This window comes from Lutra lutra, chromosome 15, assembly GCF_902655055.1.
Source record: "Lutra lutra chromosome 15, mLutLut1.2, whole genome shotgun sequence".
NCBI classification, from domain to species: Eukaryota; Metazoa; Chordata; class Mammalia; order Carnivora; family Mustelidae; genus Lutra; species Lutra lutra.
In genome coordinates this window covers 1,830,102-1,848,162 of record NC_062292.1, presented here as the reverse complement: position 1 = coordinate 1,848,162, position 18,061 = coordinate 1,830,102, and the positions used below count along the sequence as shown (strand labels likewise).

General features: G+C 41.2%; 1 protein-coding gene across 3 annotated transcripts in view; it reads left to right on the top strand.

Moving 5' to 3' along the window:
* Positions 1-18,061, top strand: part of F5 (coagulation factor V) — a 71,384-nt gene that overhangs the window by 12,466 nt on the left and 40,857 nt on the right. For 2 of the 3 annotated variants that reach the window (XM_047704995.1, XM_047704992.1), the window contains exons 4-6: positions 11,310-11,522; positions 13,534-13,677; positions 17,592-17,813. In XM_047704995.1, coding sequence (XP_047560951.1) covers positions 11,310-11,522; positions 13,534-13,677; positions 17,592-17,813 — 579 coding nt within the window. Of the gene's footprint in view, positions 1-11,309; positions 11,526-13,533; positions 13,678-17,591; positions 17,814-18,061 lie in introns of all 3 variants that reach the window. The other variant, XM_047704993.1, reaches the window with a different exon arrangement.

Genomic DNA, 18,061 nt, shown 5'->3' with positions numbered 1-18,061 from the left:
TTATTTCTTGTGTAAATTAGTAGTCGAACTCATTCCAACTAACACATACAGGACTGATAATAGGTTAATGAACTACCCTTCCCTGGAGTATTTGCATCAGCCCTTAATCTTTGGCTTGAGGAAGAACAATGAACATTAACTGAAATGTCAGACGTCTTTAAGGGCCAATTTGGCAAGACTCTGGATGAGGCAGAATGTGCAGGAATCTCTCCTATATTCCTAAAATCATACAGTGGCATAACGAACAGCCATTTAACCTACTTATGAGGCTTCCAGACAACTACGTCGAGAATTCAGCAATGTCATGCCGGAGGGAGGAACCCGCAAATGTCCCATCCAGGTTCCATTTCAAATGTGGGAGGAGGTAAGGTTCATGGACTTTGTATTCTAGCTGGGCTGTTTGCATAGGGAACGGACCTTGCAACATTATCCCCCTTTCTTTACTGTTTATTTGTTCCTGCTCTCTCCCCAGCCAGTTGTCTGTGAGCAACTGTTTAAGATGCTCCCACCACTTCCACTGGTCACCTCATTATTGCCCCTAGTTGCCTAAATCCGAGAAAGCTAAATACAGATTGGTGGGGAAAGTGAAATTTTATTTTGGAAACGAGAGGCAAACTCGATCTATTTAAGATTGACCGATTTTCATCAGTTAGAAGGGAAAGACAGCCATGGAAAGAATGCTGGCTTCAGAGCCAGAAATGACCAGGCTTTAAATTTGGGCAATTTGGGGCAACTTTCTTTACCACTAGCCTTTAGTTTTACATCTGTGACACGGGCATAGCGATTCCTCCCATTGAAGGTTATGGCCGGGACCAGTCATAATATGTGTCAAGTTCTGGCCCCATGGTTGATGCATGACCGTGTTCCCTGCTGTTGGTGTGGTTATTTCGTGGCTCGTCATCGTGACTGCATTAAAACTTGTTCTCAGTAGCTTAGATTAAAGGAAGTCCCTGGCCTTGGATAGTCCTCATCATTCTACTTGTACTTGAACAAAATAAAACTCTCTCTTAGAATTGAGATGTCCAAACGAACTAAAATTGAACAGAAAACCTCAGTTATCCAGAGCACAGAGGAATGAGTCATTTTGGGTTTTTTTTTCTTTTTTTTTTTAAAGATTTTTATTTATTTGACAGATCACAAGTAGGCACAGAGGCAGGCAGAGAGAGAGAGAGGAGGAGGAGGCAGGCTCCCTGCTGAGCAGAGAGCCCAATGTGAGGCTCGATCCCAGGACCCTGGGATCATGACCTGAGCCGAAGGCAGAGGCCCTAACCACTGAGCCACCCAGGTGCCCCGGAATGAGTCATTTTGAATTATTATATTTTCCAGATAGTTTGGAATTTACTTCTTAAATGTCTAAGATTTTTTTTTAAACACTTTGGAGATATGTTATATTTCCCAGACTCTTTAAAACAGAAGATGAGAAGTAAAACTCCAATCTCTTTCTAAGCCATGATTTCTAATCTACTGTGAGATTGTACAGACACCCACGGATATTAGAATTATGTACAGTCTACGGCCATACCACCCTGAACGCGCCCGATCTCATCTGATCTCGGAAGCTAAGCAGGGTCGGGCCTGGTTAGTACTTGGATGGGAGAATTATGTACAGTCTAAGTAGGCAGACTTGAAACAGACTTGAAAATTATTGTCTGTGATATTGTCTATCGGTAAAGACCCTGAGCTTTCATTCGTGGGTGTTGTTTTTTAATATCTATTTTGGTTGGCCAGAAGTCGTGTTGCCTTTTGAATTCTTGGCTATGCTTTAGTTCGTTGATGGTGGGAAATCTGAGTTCTGGCCAGGAAAGACAGTACTCAGAGTGAAAGGCTCACACTGGCCGTTCATCCATAAATCGGCAGTGCCTGATACAAAAGCAAGGTTGTAGCTCAGTGTCGCCAAACCACTCCCACTTGCACCACTCCCCAGGCATGACTAGGAGACACCTCACTAGTACTTAGGGCAAAGATGAGTAACCCATTTGATGGGTTGGACAAATCACGATTTGCAAAAATGCTCACAAGAACATTTCCTTTAGGCATGTGTTTGATAGGAATATATTCTGAAACAAGGAAATAAAATATCTGCAGCTATACCTGATCCCTTAAAAACTTTCTATCACTAAGAGTTTCAATTTGAGGCTAAAATTTCAGAAACTAGCTTGAACACACAGAACTGTTTCTAATATGCACTGTTGAGCAACTTTTGTTCTTCAGTAAGATTTCTGTAGCTGTTTTGGTCAATTAACTTTAAAAGTTTGCTTCAGAGTGAATCTTAATAGTATTTGTTTATTTGCTTTATGTAGTCACTTAAATGTGTGAGTTTCGTTACGAGTATTTAATCACAAAATTAGTTTTATAATATTCAGCTGTCTGCTAGTGATCCAACTCAGAATAGAAATGATAGATAGACAGATAGATGAGATGCATTTTCCATCAGATATTTTTTTTACATTTGGTGTTGCCAAATTCTCCATATGAAAACTTAGTGTTTTGGATTTTTTCAAAACATTCCAATGCTTATGTGGGCAGTGGTGTTTCACTTTTAATCCGAATATTTTGGCACTTCTTTGAGTATATGATAAATACCCAAAACAAACTGTAGTGGCTGATATAATAATTCTCATAAATGTCAGAAATGTGAACTCCCCTTCAAGAGAGACTTGCACTCCCCATGCAGTGGAATCCGTTTCCTTAGAAAACATCGGCATTCTACTTTGCCCGTTAATTACAGCTTCTGAAAGAAGGCTCCTAGTCTTTGAATGTACACTGATGTACACCCTAAGTTAATTAAATGGAGAGGAAAAGGGTTGTTTAAAAAAAAAAAAGAGTAACAAGGGAGGATCTCAGGAATGAGCACCCTAGTGGGTAACCGAAGTGGGTCTTTACGTAACTTCACTTTCCCAAAGCTTATACGTAGCATTTTACATTAAAAATATATATATATACTGAGAAACTTTTGGCTAATAATTGGTTCATCATGATCAGTAAACAAATTGCAACACTGACTATGGGCAGAGCAGGCAGTGAACAAACTTGAGTAAATATAAAACGAAGGGGTACCTTGGTGTGAAGAATTCATTCTCGAACAAAGCTGAACAGGGACTTCTTGTGCTCTAGCACGGTAGTCTTTCCTGTCTGTTTCTCCCCTCTTCAGTTAAGAGCTTAAACTTTTATTTCGATTACAAAGTCAAAGTCAGATTCACCAAAAATGTGTTTCATAAACGCTTCCTTTAAGTAGCTGCTTGTATTTCATGCTTCATATTACGTAGGTTGTGAAATCAAAGCTACCACATGCCTCTTTTATTCTAGACTAAATGTAGGATAAAATACTTTGAAGTTAAAAGAATAAAAACACTGATTAAATTATCCCAAGATTACTTCATAAGTAATCCTCACTCAGCATAATTAGAGAATCTTTCCCCATGCACATTTGTTCACTATTTCTTTCAAGATGCTCATTATCCACCTTTTAAGTTGTATGGTGAACATAATCAAAACCATTCATTCAATTATTTTATTTTTAAATATTTTATGTATTTATTTGACAGAGATCACAAGTAGGCAGAGAAGCAGGCAGAGAGAGAGGGGGAAGCAGGCTCCCTGCTGAGCAGAGAGCCGGATGCGGGGCTTGCTCCCAGGACCCTGAGATCATGACCTGAGCCAAAGGCAGAGGCTTAACCCACTGAGCCACCCAGGCGCCCTCATTCAATTATTTTAAATTTATCTTGTATGTAACTTCATATTCTTATTCATGTCAAATGAATATGAAATTCTCAGTAATTTACTTTGGTCAACCAGACAGACACTTAAAAACCATTGTTTGTTCAAATAAAACTGAATATGAAATCCTGATCATTTAAAAATAAATTTGATAGCATTCAAAAATCAGTCACATTGCTATATCTACAATGTGTTAAAGTCTTTTAGGGTGATTCTTAGATATTGATATTGTTTGGTTCATATTATGATGCACAATGTGTTCTAATTGTGGCTTCTCCACTGAAGTGGCCCTAAAAGAAATCTAGAGGGGAAACCAGTCACAACCAAGACACCAGCATGTACCCTCCTGTTAACTGAGCTGTGAGCCCCTCAGGTCTTACAGACCTCTTTGTATTTGTGTCCGGGAACCACCCTCAGCCCGGAACATGATCATGGCGATGATGAAGATGATTTCTGGACTGAGGGACTGAGGAGTGGATTAGAGAGTAGAGCCTACACATTGTTTCCCCTTTGATCTGAAATTTATTAATTTTGCTCGTGATTATGAGCAATCTTATTACCAGTTTTTGCCACTTTTAGAGTAGATAAGTCACCACCTCTAATCTTTCTCACACGTGTTGACAGAACTCAAGGGCACTTAGATACACCTTATCAGAAGTACAGCACAAAGGAGAGAGGTTGTATCAGTTGCAAATTGGCTGAGAAAGAAAATAGTCAACATACTAAAATGTATTGCAACAGGCCGCCACAGCATTGGTCAGGAGCCAGACATTTTACATATGTTTTTAGTCCTCATTACCCATCAAGAATGATCATATTATTGCTAGAGAAAACATTATATTGTTATAAACAAGAAAAGTGAGGCTTAAAAGGGAGGTTAAAGAAACTCCCAAATTCACAGAGGCAGCAAGTGATTCAACCAAGAAATTTCAATTCTGGACTCTCTCACAATCCAATGAGAGAAAGTATCATTAATTATATAATCTCATAAATATTTAATTAAAAATGTGTATGTATGATATTTACATCTAACTGTATTCATAAATACATGTAATATTCACCAGGGAATGGGTGAACTGCATTTAGGTTGATGTCTGAAGGATGCGCATGCATTTATCCAGAGAAAGAGAGGAAGGACTTCAGAAGTTACCTCTCGGTCTACAAAGAATATCACTTTTTGTCCTTTTGAGAGCTTCTGAAGGCAATGGAAAGAATGCCACTTTCTACTATAGGAATTTCCTGTGAGGCTTTAACAGCTGGAACAGTAGACGCATCATGTCCAGAAACACCATTTTCTAACTTCATGAGGCCAAGAATCAGGAACATTGAATAAGGGCCATCGTGCTTGGTTGGAGTTAGCTCTAGTCAACAACTTGCCATGCCAGGTCCAGTCAGTAGACAAGAGGGCAACTCTCCTTATCAGACCTGTTTGTCCTTTGCTTCTAGAATTATTTTGTAACTTCCCAGAGATTATCCTTCCTGTTTATTAGCAGAGACTCTTCCTTATACACTCTTTTTTTCTTTTTCATTTAGACTGAAATAATATTATTACTGTCAGGAAATTGTTCAAACTTTTAAAATTTCTCAACTCCTGGGGGCACCTGGATGGCCCAGTCGTTATGCGGCTGCCTTTGGCTCAGGTCATGATCCCAGGGTCCTGGGATCGAGCCCCGCATCGGGCTCCCTGCTCAGCGGGAGCCTGCTTCTCCCTCTCCCACCCCTGCTTGTGTTCCCTCTCTCGCTGTGTCTCTCTCTCTCAAATAAATAAATAAAATATTTTTAAAAAAATTTCTCTACACCTTAATATTCAGACCCTTTTTTACTTCTTTAAAGATTTTATTAATTTATTTGACAGAATGAGAGCACAAGCAGGCAGAGAGGCAGAGGGAGAGGGGGAAGCAGACACCCCACTGAGAAGGGAGCCTGATGCGGGGCTCCATCCCTGGAAGCTGGAATCATGACCTGAGTCAAAGGTAGCCCCTTAAGCCACTGAACCACCCAGGTGCCCCCAGATTCTTTTTTAATATTCAGATCCTTTTCATCATCTGAGTGAAATTTCAGCCCATAGTCGATTTGGTTATCAATGTCAAGCTGTCTTTGAGGGCAAAAAAAAAAGATACAGTGTAATCCCATGTTAAGCTTTTCACTAGCACAAGTGTCACAACACAGATGCCTACAGCATTGAGGAGGCTAAGTCAATGAAAAAATATGTCCTTTAGGGGCTGGGGACCACAGAGTCATTGTCTTATCTAAAGGAGGTAGCCAGGATTCAGGGCAGCAAATTCTATGCAGAAATTTGGTCACAAGAACAACATTTTAGTGTTGTTGTTGTTGTTTAAGAAAAGACAGCAACTCAGATTCTTATATAGTATCTCCATAATGTTAATGTTGGCATGTAATTTGTTGTAATACCATGCATTCCTAATCACCTGTGAGCTAAGACATGATAACCTTGATTCTAGCCCATAGGATCTTAAATCTTAGAAATTCAGCATATACTCGGTGAGCACCTTCTCCATGCCAGGCACTGTGAAATGTACCAGAGATATTAGCCAGATATAAACCAGCACCTGCCTTTGAGTTGCTCACTTTCTGGTGACAGAAATGTGCATGATGTAAATTGCTATTATTTAGTAGGAGAAAATGAACTAAATCATCCAGTGCCACACATATGTAATTATAAATTATCACAGGTTCTGTAAAAGAAAAAATAGGTAGCACAATTAGAGATCAGGAAAGGAGTAAGCTTGTATTTAAGGTGACATCTAAAGGATGAGCACATATTTACCCAAAAGAAAGACAAAGAGGGAGAACACTCCAGGCCAAGACAGTGCTATCTGCAAAGACCTGAGCTTGGCCGGAGCTTGGGTTGTTTGGGGAACTAAAAGGTGGCCCAAGAGAGTGTTACATAGTATCAAGGGGAAAAGTCATACGCAATGAGAATGGAGAGAGAAGTGGGGTAGATCACATATGGACTTGTGGTCCATGTTAAGAATTTTGTGAAAGAAGAAGCTGTGGTTAGGATTTTAAACAGGAGTATGGAAAAGTAAGATCCAAAGTCTAAAGGCATCATTCTGTATACAAGTTGGGAAATTGATTGGGAGGGTAGTCTTGTACCAGAATCCCAGTGACCAGTTAATAGGCTAATTCTGGAGTCTAGTTTTATCCTAGGATGATGGCATTAGAGACACAGAGAAGAGTGCAAACTTGGAGGTAGTAGGTAGCTGTTGGAGTACAAAATGTGCACAGCTTAGGGGTATGGAAGGAGATGACACTGGATAGGTAGACTGGGAAAATTCATAAATGACTTCAGCTGCCATGGTAACAAACTTGGACTTTATCTTATGGGTAAAGCAATGTTCTTGAAAGTTTTGTCAAATGAATTAATACAGCTGGATTTGTGTTGAGCAAATAGTAACCAGACTCAGTCTCCTGTCAAGATTTTATGGTCCAGCCATAACTAGTATTCTTTTCCATATGCCATCAGTGTAATCACCATCAATAAATCATCAGCTTCTAAGAGCATTAAAGTCCATCTTTGTTTCCTATCTGTAAGGCTGATATTACGACTATCATGTTATTTCAAGTTTGGTTGTATTCATTCCCATTCATATAAAGAAGAAGCTCTGTCCGATGAAGATATGTCAGTGAATCTAGATATATCTACTCAACTCTTCTGTCTTATGGCTTCCATGCTCAGAACCCCATGCAGTACATGATGCATGTTGCTGCTGTGCCCAAATGCCTCGTTGATGATGGAAGCTTGTGCCTTATTTCACACTCCCATCTGGAGAGCCCAAACATGCTGATGCTGTGCAAGCTCACGTGAGTGTGAGTAGACCAGACTCGTCCTGATAATGTGCAGTTAGCTGCAACAGTAGCTAATATTCTGCAAAATGAAATAATCTGTATAGGAATTCAGCAGCTCAGCTTTGGCTTCTGGAAATGAGGGATCGTATCTACCCTTTTGCTTAACAATGAGACAGACATACAGACAAAACATATGAAATAGCAGTTTTCAGACACTGAACAACAGACGATGCAAGGGAATGCTCCATGGGAGGAGAATAACAAATGAGGTGGGTCTGTGTGTACCCAGGCTCACTGCATGGAGAGAGTTTCCAGGACAGCACGATGAGGGTGAACCCAAGCAGAATTCAATAGTCCTTTGAGTTAAAGAAACAGAGTTTAGACTTTTGGTAGGCCAAAGTGGCTGGATTTGCAGGATGGAATCCTCAAGAGGATGGTACAGACACAGAGAAGGAGTTCTTAAGAATCTACACAGAGGAGAGTATTGAAAGTATGGAAAATACCTCCAGAAAGAAACAGGCAGAACAGTCCCTGGACCACACACAGAGAAATAGTTTATGTTCCCATCATTAAACGAGGAAAGACCTAACAAGTGGGCATTGAGTAGAGGTAAGTCAATAGAAGGCACAGAAATTGGATAAAATTAGTCCAGACTGCAGACTACTCAGAAGGTGACAAAACTTTAAAAACAAGACTTGAAAGTATCCAATCAATTCCACATCTCTTCACTGTGTAACATATTAGTTACAAGAATGCAACAAAATCCAGAAACCAATATGTAAAACTCACAATGCTAATAAAAGTTAACAAGCATTAGAAGGAGTAGGAAATGTACTACCCGTAGCCAAGAAAAAAACTTAATCAATAGAAACAGACCCAGAGATAAATGATAGACCTGGCTGGCAAAGACATTCAGACAGCTATTATCAATATTCTCCTTATGTTCAGAGCATGATGAGGACAGAGATGGAAGACATGAGAACACACAAATGGAAACTCTACAGATGAATATAACGGCTGCAACGGGGAGGACACCAGATGAGCTTAACAGTGGATATTATACATAACGATGGAAACTACCCAGATGAATCATGAAGATAAGAGAGGCTGAACAAAATGAACAAGACATTGGTATTCTATGGGACGATATCCAGCGATGTCACATATGTGTAATTGGAATCCTAGAATGGGGAGGAACAGAAGAAATATTTGAAGACATCAAAGCTGAAAATTTTCCAAATGTGATAACGGCTATAAACCTACAACTGTTTGACAAAACCAAGAAGAAGGAACATGAAGAAAACCCGTACCAAAGCACACCATGATAGAGTTACTAAAGACTGCGATGAAGAGAAAATGTTAAAAGTTGTCAGACCAAAAAAAAAAAAAAAAAAAAAAAAAAAAAGACCCAGAAATGAAAATAAGAGTGACAGCAGACATCAGTGGAAACAATGGCAAGCCAAGAGATAATTAGGGATATCTTTAAAGTACTGGTGTGCAGTGGGGGAGGGCATTTTGTCCCCTTAGGATTCTGTACCACAAATATCCATTTAAAATGAAGAAAAAAGAAAGACTGCCTCAAGCATAGAAATAAGAAGTAATTTCCCACTTGCAGTCCAGAAAAACACATGAAAGGAAGTCTTTTAGTCAGGAAAAAAAATGATATTAAAAGACTATTTGGATCCACAAGAAGGAATAAAAGGCTTCAGAAATGGGTAAACATAGAGAAAGTTTTTCCTCATTTTTAATCTGTTGAAAAGACAATCATCTAAACTTCAAAGCAAAAATAACAATAATTTATTAGGGGTGTGGTATATATGCAGAAGTAAACTGTATGCATGATGAACAGTAGCACAAAGACCAGGAGAGATGGAAATATACTATTGCAAGTGTCTTACAAGTGAAATGGCATCATATTATTTGAAGGTAGACTCTGATAAGTTAAAGTCATATATTGTAAATCAAAGGCACCACTAATAAAACAAAGAAAAGCTAATAAAATAATAGTGGAGATAAAAAGAGATACTCGATTAATCTAAAAGAAAGCAAGAAAGAAAAGAAAAAGGAATAAAGACCAGATGGATAAATAGAAAACAAGAGGAAGACGGTAGATTTAAACTCAGCCATATCAGTGATTATATTATAAGCAAATGGAAAGAACACTGCAACTAAGAGATTGTAAGCCCGGATTAAAAGAATTACCTTACTATATGCTGAATTTGAGAAATCCACTTTAAAGACAAGGACAGGAAAAGGCAGAAGATGGAAAAAGATACACCACACTAACATGAGTAACACAAGAGGGTATATAATATATTGTTCCGCTTCCATGACCTCAGAGGACAGAGGAAAGTAGTGACAGACAGCAGATCGGGAGCTGCTGGCCCAGAGAGCAGGGGAAGGTTCTAACTGGAAATGGCACAAGGCAACTTCCCAGAGCGATAAAACTGTTCTGTACCTTCATTATGATGGTAGCCATTCCACTGTACACATCTGTCAAAATGCAGCAAGCATTGTACTTAAAACTGGTGGATTTTATTGTACGTAACTTCAATAAAGATGATGAAAGGAAGAGGGGGGGAGGCAGAAAAAGAGAGGAAGGGGGGAAGAATAGAGAAGAAAAGGAACAGGAAAAGAGAATAGGAGTGAGAAATTAATCATTTGTTTTAAAAAAGCCCAATCACTTCAGTAAGAACGGTTTCCGCAAACCCTTCACACCATCCGTGTAAAACATCTGAGCCCTTTTTTCCAATCCTTTTTGTCTGCCCATGTCTCCACTCTGATGGTCTCTCCTTTGACGTCAAATTTATCAAGCTGTTGTACCAAACAGAAGGTAAATGCATCCCCAAGAGAAATTCCTTCACCAGCTGATGACAATGAAACTCACCTGATTAAACGAGGCATGGCTCACACATTTGCTGTCCATGACACTGACCTCTCCCTTCCTGACCTCACTTGCTCCATCTCTAGCCACATCTTCTTCTTGTTGTTGAAGTTCCACCCAAGTCTTTTCTCTCCATCTTCCACGTCTCAATTCCCTCTCTTCACTAAGGAAGACCAACTTCTACATCCTCCTCGTCTCCCACCAGTCAGGACAGCCAGAGTATATGTGGGACTGTTAACGGTGGGTCTTTAGACACGCAGGGGACGGGAGGAGGACATCTAAACATCGCATGGTAGACACATTTCATAATCACAGTAGCGACCAGATGGCATAAGGGAGCTGGACTCCAAGGCTCTGGGGATCGTTGGGGTGATCACAAGGTGGGGGGGTGGTAAAGTGAAAAAATAGGGCTGGGGTTGTCAGAGGTGGGAAAGAAGATATGAAATACAGAAGAAAAACAAAACAACATAGAAAAAGCTCTGAGTGTACTCACATCCAATGCTAACAGGCAATTAAATGAAAGAGATCTTGTCAAGCACTATAGAGAAAATAGAAATAAAACCCATTCTCCTATCTTGAGGTGATTTTCTGATCAACAGTGATTCAACTCTCTGATGATACCTAAATACTAATCATTTAGATACCCTAGAAAATTAACTTTCTAAACCTTACCAAATATACAAGTAGCTTTCTGATTCACTCCAAATCACCATAGACCAAAGCCCTTATAATTGCATAGACATAGAAGTGGGTATATGTGAATTTTTCCAAATAATGAAGGTTCACTATTGAAAGGCATATATACCTCTATAGAGATGTTATGTTCCCCCAGATTTGAGGATGATAAAAAGTTGTCCTCAGTGACTGTCCAGGTGTTTTCATGGCTCTTCTTCTCCAGGTGCTTCTTACTCTGATCACACATTCCTGGTGGAGAAGATGGATGATGCCATAGCTCCGGGCCAGGAATATACGTATGAGTGGAAGATCAGTGAGGACAGCGGACCCACACACGATGACCCTCCATGCCTTACACACATCTATTACTCCTATGAAAATTTGATACAGGACTTCAACTCTGGGCTGATTGGACCTCTGCTCATTTGTAAGAAAGGTAAGGAAAAAAAAGAGAGAGAGAGCAACAACTAAGATTGAAATGGTAAGGTATACTATAATGAAATGAGGATTGGAGGAATCTTGGAACCTTTCTATAAATCAAAGGGAGAAGCACAGAAACCAGATCCTTGCTTCACATTGGTATTTGAGGGTTGGAATATTCCTCTTTCTTCTAATCCTTCCTTTTTCTCAGTCCTGGGAGACTCTCCCAAGTAAATCCCTGTCTGAGAGTATGTTCTGATACCAGGTCCATAAGATCTCTAACATTTACCTCAAGGCCAAGTCTTTTTGAAAGTATACATCCTATATATTGCTGAGAGTACTTGGAAAGAACTTTAACATATGACCCAGCAATCGCACTACTGGTATTTACCCTAAAGATACAAATACAGGTATCCGAAGGGGCACGTGCACCCAAATGTTTAGAGCAGCAATGTCCACAATAGTCAAACTATGGAAAGAACCTAGATGTCCACCAACAGATGAATGGATAAAGAAGATATGGTGTATATACACACAATGGAGTACTATGAAGCCATCAAAAAGATGAAACCTTGCCATTTGCAGCGACATGGATGGAACTAGAGGGTATTATGCTGAGCAAAATAAGTGAATCAAAGAAAGAGAATTATATGATCTCACTGATATGAGGAATTTGAGAAACAAGACAGAGGATCATAGGGGAAGGGAGGGAAAAATGAGACAAGACAAAACCAGAGAGGAAGACAAACCACAAAAGACTCTTAATCTCAGGGAACAAACTGAGGGTTGCTGGGGGGTGGGGGAATAAGGATGGGTGGCTGGGGGATGGACATTGGGGAGGGTATGTGCTTTGGTGAGTGCTGTGACCTGTAAGCCTGACGATTCACAGACCTGTACCCCTAAAGCAAATAGTACACTATATGTTAATTAAAAACATAACCACAATAAACTACTCTGTGGGAAATGATGTGATAGACCCGCCCCCTGTCCATACATACACACATACACACATTCCTAATTCATTTACTCACTGCACAAATACACATTTGCATTGCCTGGTATATAAAAATACTGTGGTGGTGCTGAAAAAAATTCAAATTTATAAAAAGCTCTTCCTTCATTTTATTTTCATTTACTGTCAGCTGCCTTTCTCAGCTGAGAGAATGAACTAATCTCGACCTCCATAAATTCTCTAACACTGCGTCACACGTACAAGCAAGGTGGCTGTGTGAGACTTGGAGGGTGCCTTGCCCGCTGAGCTGAAGTCCCTGTTTATTGGCCTCTTGACACTCGAGAAAATGAGTACTTTCACTAAAGCCCTGACCATCACCACATGTGTTTTCTTCGTGCCTGGTCAAGTTTACCTCTAAATCCCATTCCTCAAGGCTATTAGATGTCAGAGAAAATCCTTACTGTGGCACTAGGATTTTAGTAAGCCCCCAATCACTATTACTTGATAAAGATGCTATTTTTTAAAGATTTATTTGTTGGGGCACCTGGGTGGCTCAGTTAGTTAAACATCTGCCTCCCGCTCAGGGTGTAATCCCAGGGTCTTGAGTTTGAGCTTCTCATCGGGCTCCCTGCTCAGTGGGAAGCCGGCTTCTCCCTCTCCCACTCCTCCCCCTGCCTGTGCTCTCTCTGCCTGTCAAATAAATAAATAAAGACTAATAAATAAATAGGTACCTATTTATTTATTTCTTTCAGAGAGAGAGAGTGTGTGTGTGCATGTGAGTTGGGGGAGGGGCAGACAGAGCGGGGAGAATCTCAAGCAGACTCTGTGTCGAGTGTGGGGCCCAATGCAGGGCTCGATCTCTGGACCCTGAGATCCTGACCTGAGCCGAAATCAGGAGTCAGCTGCTTAATCAACTGAGTTACCCAGGGGCCCCAAGATGCTATTTTTTAAAATAAGAACTTCTTAAAGTTATCATCATGATTGACTGTTTGCCTTAAGTTTTTTGCTGTCTTGAGTACCTAGTGAGAGTCTTCTGTCTGGGATGCTATTAAAAAGTACGTCCTTTCTTTCATAGGCGCCCTCACTGACGACGGGGTTCAGAAGATGTTTGACAAACAACACGTGCTGATGTTTGCTGTGTTTGACGAAAGCAAGAGCTGGAGCCCGTCATCGTCTTTAATGTACACAGTCAATGGCTATGTGAACGGAACAATGCCAGGTAACATGTGGCCGGATGCCATCCAGCCACAGCGGTGTCATCAGTGCCTTTGGTCCATTGCGTTCCTTGAAGTCCTACAGAAGTTGACCAAACTCATACATGCGATTTTTCTTTTCTCTTCTTTTCTTTTTTTTAAGATTTTTATTTATTTGACAGACAGAGATCCCAAGTAGGCAGAGAGGCAGGCAGAGCGGGGGGGGGGGGGGGGGGGACAGGCTTCCTGCTGAGCAGGAAGCCCGATGTAGGGCTCGACCCCAGGATGCTGGGATCATGACCTGAGCTGAAGACAGAGGCTTTAACCCACTGAGCCACCCAGCGCCCCCATACACACTGTTTTTCAACTCCCGGTCAGAAAGATAACATAATCTACTTAAGTCGTTCTCAAGATCCCATCATCTGTTCTTTGTTTTGTTTTGGGTTTGGGCTTTTTTTTTTTTTTTAAGATTTTATTTATTTATTTGGCAGACAGAGACCACAAGTAGGCAGAGAGGCAGGCGGAGAGAGAGAGGGGGAAGCAGGCTCCCTGCTAAGCAGAGAGCCCGATGCAGGGCTCTATCCCAGGACCCTGAGATCATGACCTGAGCCGAAGGCAGAGGCTTAACCCACTGAGCCACCCAGGAGCCCTTGGGTTTTTTTTTATGTTGACACTATTTTATTTGACCCAATATATCCAAAATGTTATCATTTTAACTTAGGATCAATATAAACAGTTACTAGTGAGATAGTCTACATTCTTCCTCTTTATACTAAATCTCTGAAATTCAGCACACTTTACGCTGATAGCACACCTCATTCCATGTTCAGCAAGCGACAACCATCTTGGACATGCAGCTCCAGACTTTGAACTAATGGTGTCTGAAAGGGTCATGGCGTCTGAAAGGGTCATGGCGTCTGAAAGCAGCCCCCCAGGAGGGCGACTTAAGTATTTCAGGGGTCAAATATGCAGACGGAGCACACGTACAAATGCTGCCCTACTTGGACTCTTGATTCATGAGCAGCCGTGAGAAGAGATCCAGGAAAGCATTTCTAGAACATTCTTCAGAAGAGGATATTGTTATCATTTGCCAAATTCATGGCTGTTCACTTGTCAAAATATTATTTTGAGAAAAGATGCATATATGGAGAAATTTTTTCTTTTTTCTTTTCAAAAATTTTTATTTAAATTCAATTAACATGTAAAGTATTATTGGTTTCAGAGGTCAGCGATTCATCAGCCTTCTACAGAGAAAGAGTGTGCAGCTAATGTATGGGATGTAGGGATGTGAGCAGGTTCCACCTTGCCCTGTGCCTCTAGGAAGACCTCCAAGATACAAGCTCAGCATTCAGTGAGTTCTGTGGTTCCTCTGCATGATGACCATGCCTTCCTCCACAGAGAAAGCCCTACAGAATACAAATTCAAGGTCGATCCCTAGCAGGAAGCATCAACAGAAAGAATGCAAGGAGTGGGGATGAGTAGATCAGGAGAAATACGCCACATACAAAAATACTAGGAGCGTTTCAAAAGGCGATGGATGAGTAATGCCCAATGACGTGTAGGACGTTCACTCTCCGTTTTCATGGAGACTCTTGTGGAAAAGCAAAATCATAGCAACTGTTAAGAGAAAGAAAAACAGGGGCTCCTGGGTGGCTCAGTTGGTTAAGCATCTGCCTTCGGCTCAGGTCATGATCCCAAGGTCTGGGATCGAGTCCCGCATCAGGCTCCCAACTCCATGGGGAGTCTGCTTCTCTCTCCGCCTCTGCCTGCCACTCTGCCTGCTCATGCGTGCGTGCTCGCTCTCTGACAAATAAATAAATAAATAAACAAACAAATAAATAAAACCTTTTAAAAAAGAGAAAGAAAAACAAGAAAACTGACTCCCATCCAGACTTCTTCTTCCATCTCTCTGATAGAAATGTCTTAGAACCAAACATCCTGAGGAAAAAGAATGGAAAAATGAAAGCATTATTTTATTAAATAATTTCATACTTCAGAACACTAAGCTTCTCAGAGGCCATTCTCTGTATTTGACAACTGCAACTGGCTTACTTCCTAAAGACAAAACTTGTCCAAGGTTGAGATCTGGACTTCATTTTTCTTTTTTTTTTTAAAGGTTTTATTTATTTATTTGACAGACAGAGATCACAAGTAGGCAGAGAGGCAGGCAGAGAGAGAGAGAGGGAAAGCAAACTCCCTGCTGAGCAGAGAGCCCGATGTGGGGCTCGATCCCAGGACCCTGGGATCATGACCTGAGCCGAAGGCAGCGGCTTTAACCCACTGAGCCACCCAGGCGCCCCTGGACTTCATTTTTAAATTGTATTCTATTTCATTTGGCTCTCCCTTCCCACCTGGTTTATTACAGATGTACTCAGATGACTCTGCTTGTTACTCAGAGTCCCCAAAACTTTGTCAATTGATGTATGTCTTAGGAGATCGGAGTCAAACCTTGCTCACATCTCTAGCTTGGTATGGTCCTTGATAGTTAATTGCCTCAATGTGCCTATTTACAAAAACGGATTAGCCATCCATCCTTGGGCAGAGATTGTTAGGAAGTTTCTTACATATAAAAGACATTGCCAGTGCTATAATCCTTAGAGGGGAGTGGTCAAAGACACATTGGATCTGTGTCCTGGCAGAGTGAATCATTTCTGTAATTTCTGTATTTACTTTTTACATTTCTGTAAATGTATAGAAGTCATACAAAAGCAAGTCCTATGCAAAAAATTAATAACTTGATCAGGTCATAGAGTTTTTGAATTTATAGTCAAAAAGAGTAGTTGGGACTTAAGAGAGGCAGGATAGGGGCTGTCATTAGTAGAAACAGAAAAGTTAATGCTTCACAATTGCCTCATGGAGCAAGGTAAATTAAGTAAATATGACAAATGCTAATACAGATATGTTAAATGCTTAATTCAGTGTAAGAATTTCTTTGGAGTACATAAACACTTTCGTCAAAGCCTCCTACCTTCTAGCTTCTTGTTCTCACCCATGATTTAGGAATGCCCGCCAGGTTACGGTGGTCTCCTAAAAAATACAAGCCCCTCAGCCTCTCTGAGGTAAGGGACTGATTCTCAGCTCCATAATGTAGTATCTAGGGGTTATGAATCTGAAACTCAAAACCCAAGCCAAGGATGGGAGCTAGGGTTGGAATCTCCCACCAAGCACATTAGCATTTTCCCAGTTACCGTGAGCACAAAGAAGGAACGAAACTCGGCTTTTATTCTGTTTCCATTACTTTATGCATAGAATGCTCCTCGTGGCCGGGCATGATGAAAATGTGTCCATCGCATTTAAGGAGAGTCTGTACCCCACAGAGTAATTCTCTGCATCGTCGTTCAGACAACCAGCAAGTGGTTAAAGAAGCAATCAAGAGCCCTAAAGCCTCTTCACATCTTCCCGTAGGCAGAGCTCTGACCTCTGTCCAGCTGAGAGGGTTAGAGCCCTGAACTCGCCTTACCTGATTAGACCTGATTAGAGCCCTGAACTCCGCAGGCTCTGGCGACGCCGTCTGGCTGAGTGCAAATTGATTCTCGAGTGACCAACTGCCCGGGCTCTCAGCGGCTTTCCCAGTTTTAACACTGAACATCCCGCACCCTGGGAAACTCCTCAGTCCCACATAGACCAGGATGGTTAGTGACCTCCTTGGTTCCCTCCTTGGCCTGATCCCTTAGCAATCGATCCTTGTGTTTCTGAACTAACTTTGCTCATCTCCAGGCTCTGTGGTTAGCGCTCGAGCACCGCTCGTTGCCGTGAGCTGTGACTACTTGTTTGCCCAACACTCAGATGTCTCCTCTGCCAGGGCAGGAGGCACAGCTAGAGGGTCTGTACCCCAGAAACAATGGCTGATGCGCAGCAGGTGCTCAGTATGTATCTGGTGAGGGAATTGTTTATTACAGAGCGCTGACTGCCTGTCGTACCCCCCACCTCTCCCTCTCAGATATCGCAGTTTGTGCCCATGACCACATTAGCTGGCATCTGATTGGAATGAGTTCTGGGCCAGAGCTGTTTTCCATTCATTTCAACGGCCAGGTCTTGGAGCAGAATCATCATAAGATCTCGGCTATCACCCTTGTCAGTGCTACATCCACTACTGCAAACATGACTATGAGCCCAGAGGGAAAGTGGATCATATCTTCTCTCATCCCAAGACATTTTCAAGGTAAGAAATTCTTCCAACAGTTTTGCTTGTGAGTATACGATCTTTCCATCCCAAGCACGAATTCCCTCATTCTCCTTTGCCTTTTCAAGCCACCCATGCTCCAGACATAGTGCCTTCATCCTGAGAACAGAATTTCATTGTTCTGCGCTTAGACTTTAACACATTAGTTGGGATAGAGGATGTGGAGGAATTGACAAAGATTTCCTAAAATGAGGCAAAAGCTGAAAAAGGGTCTACTTCCTCAAAAG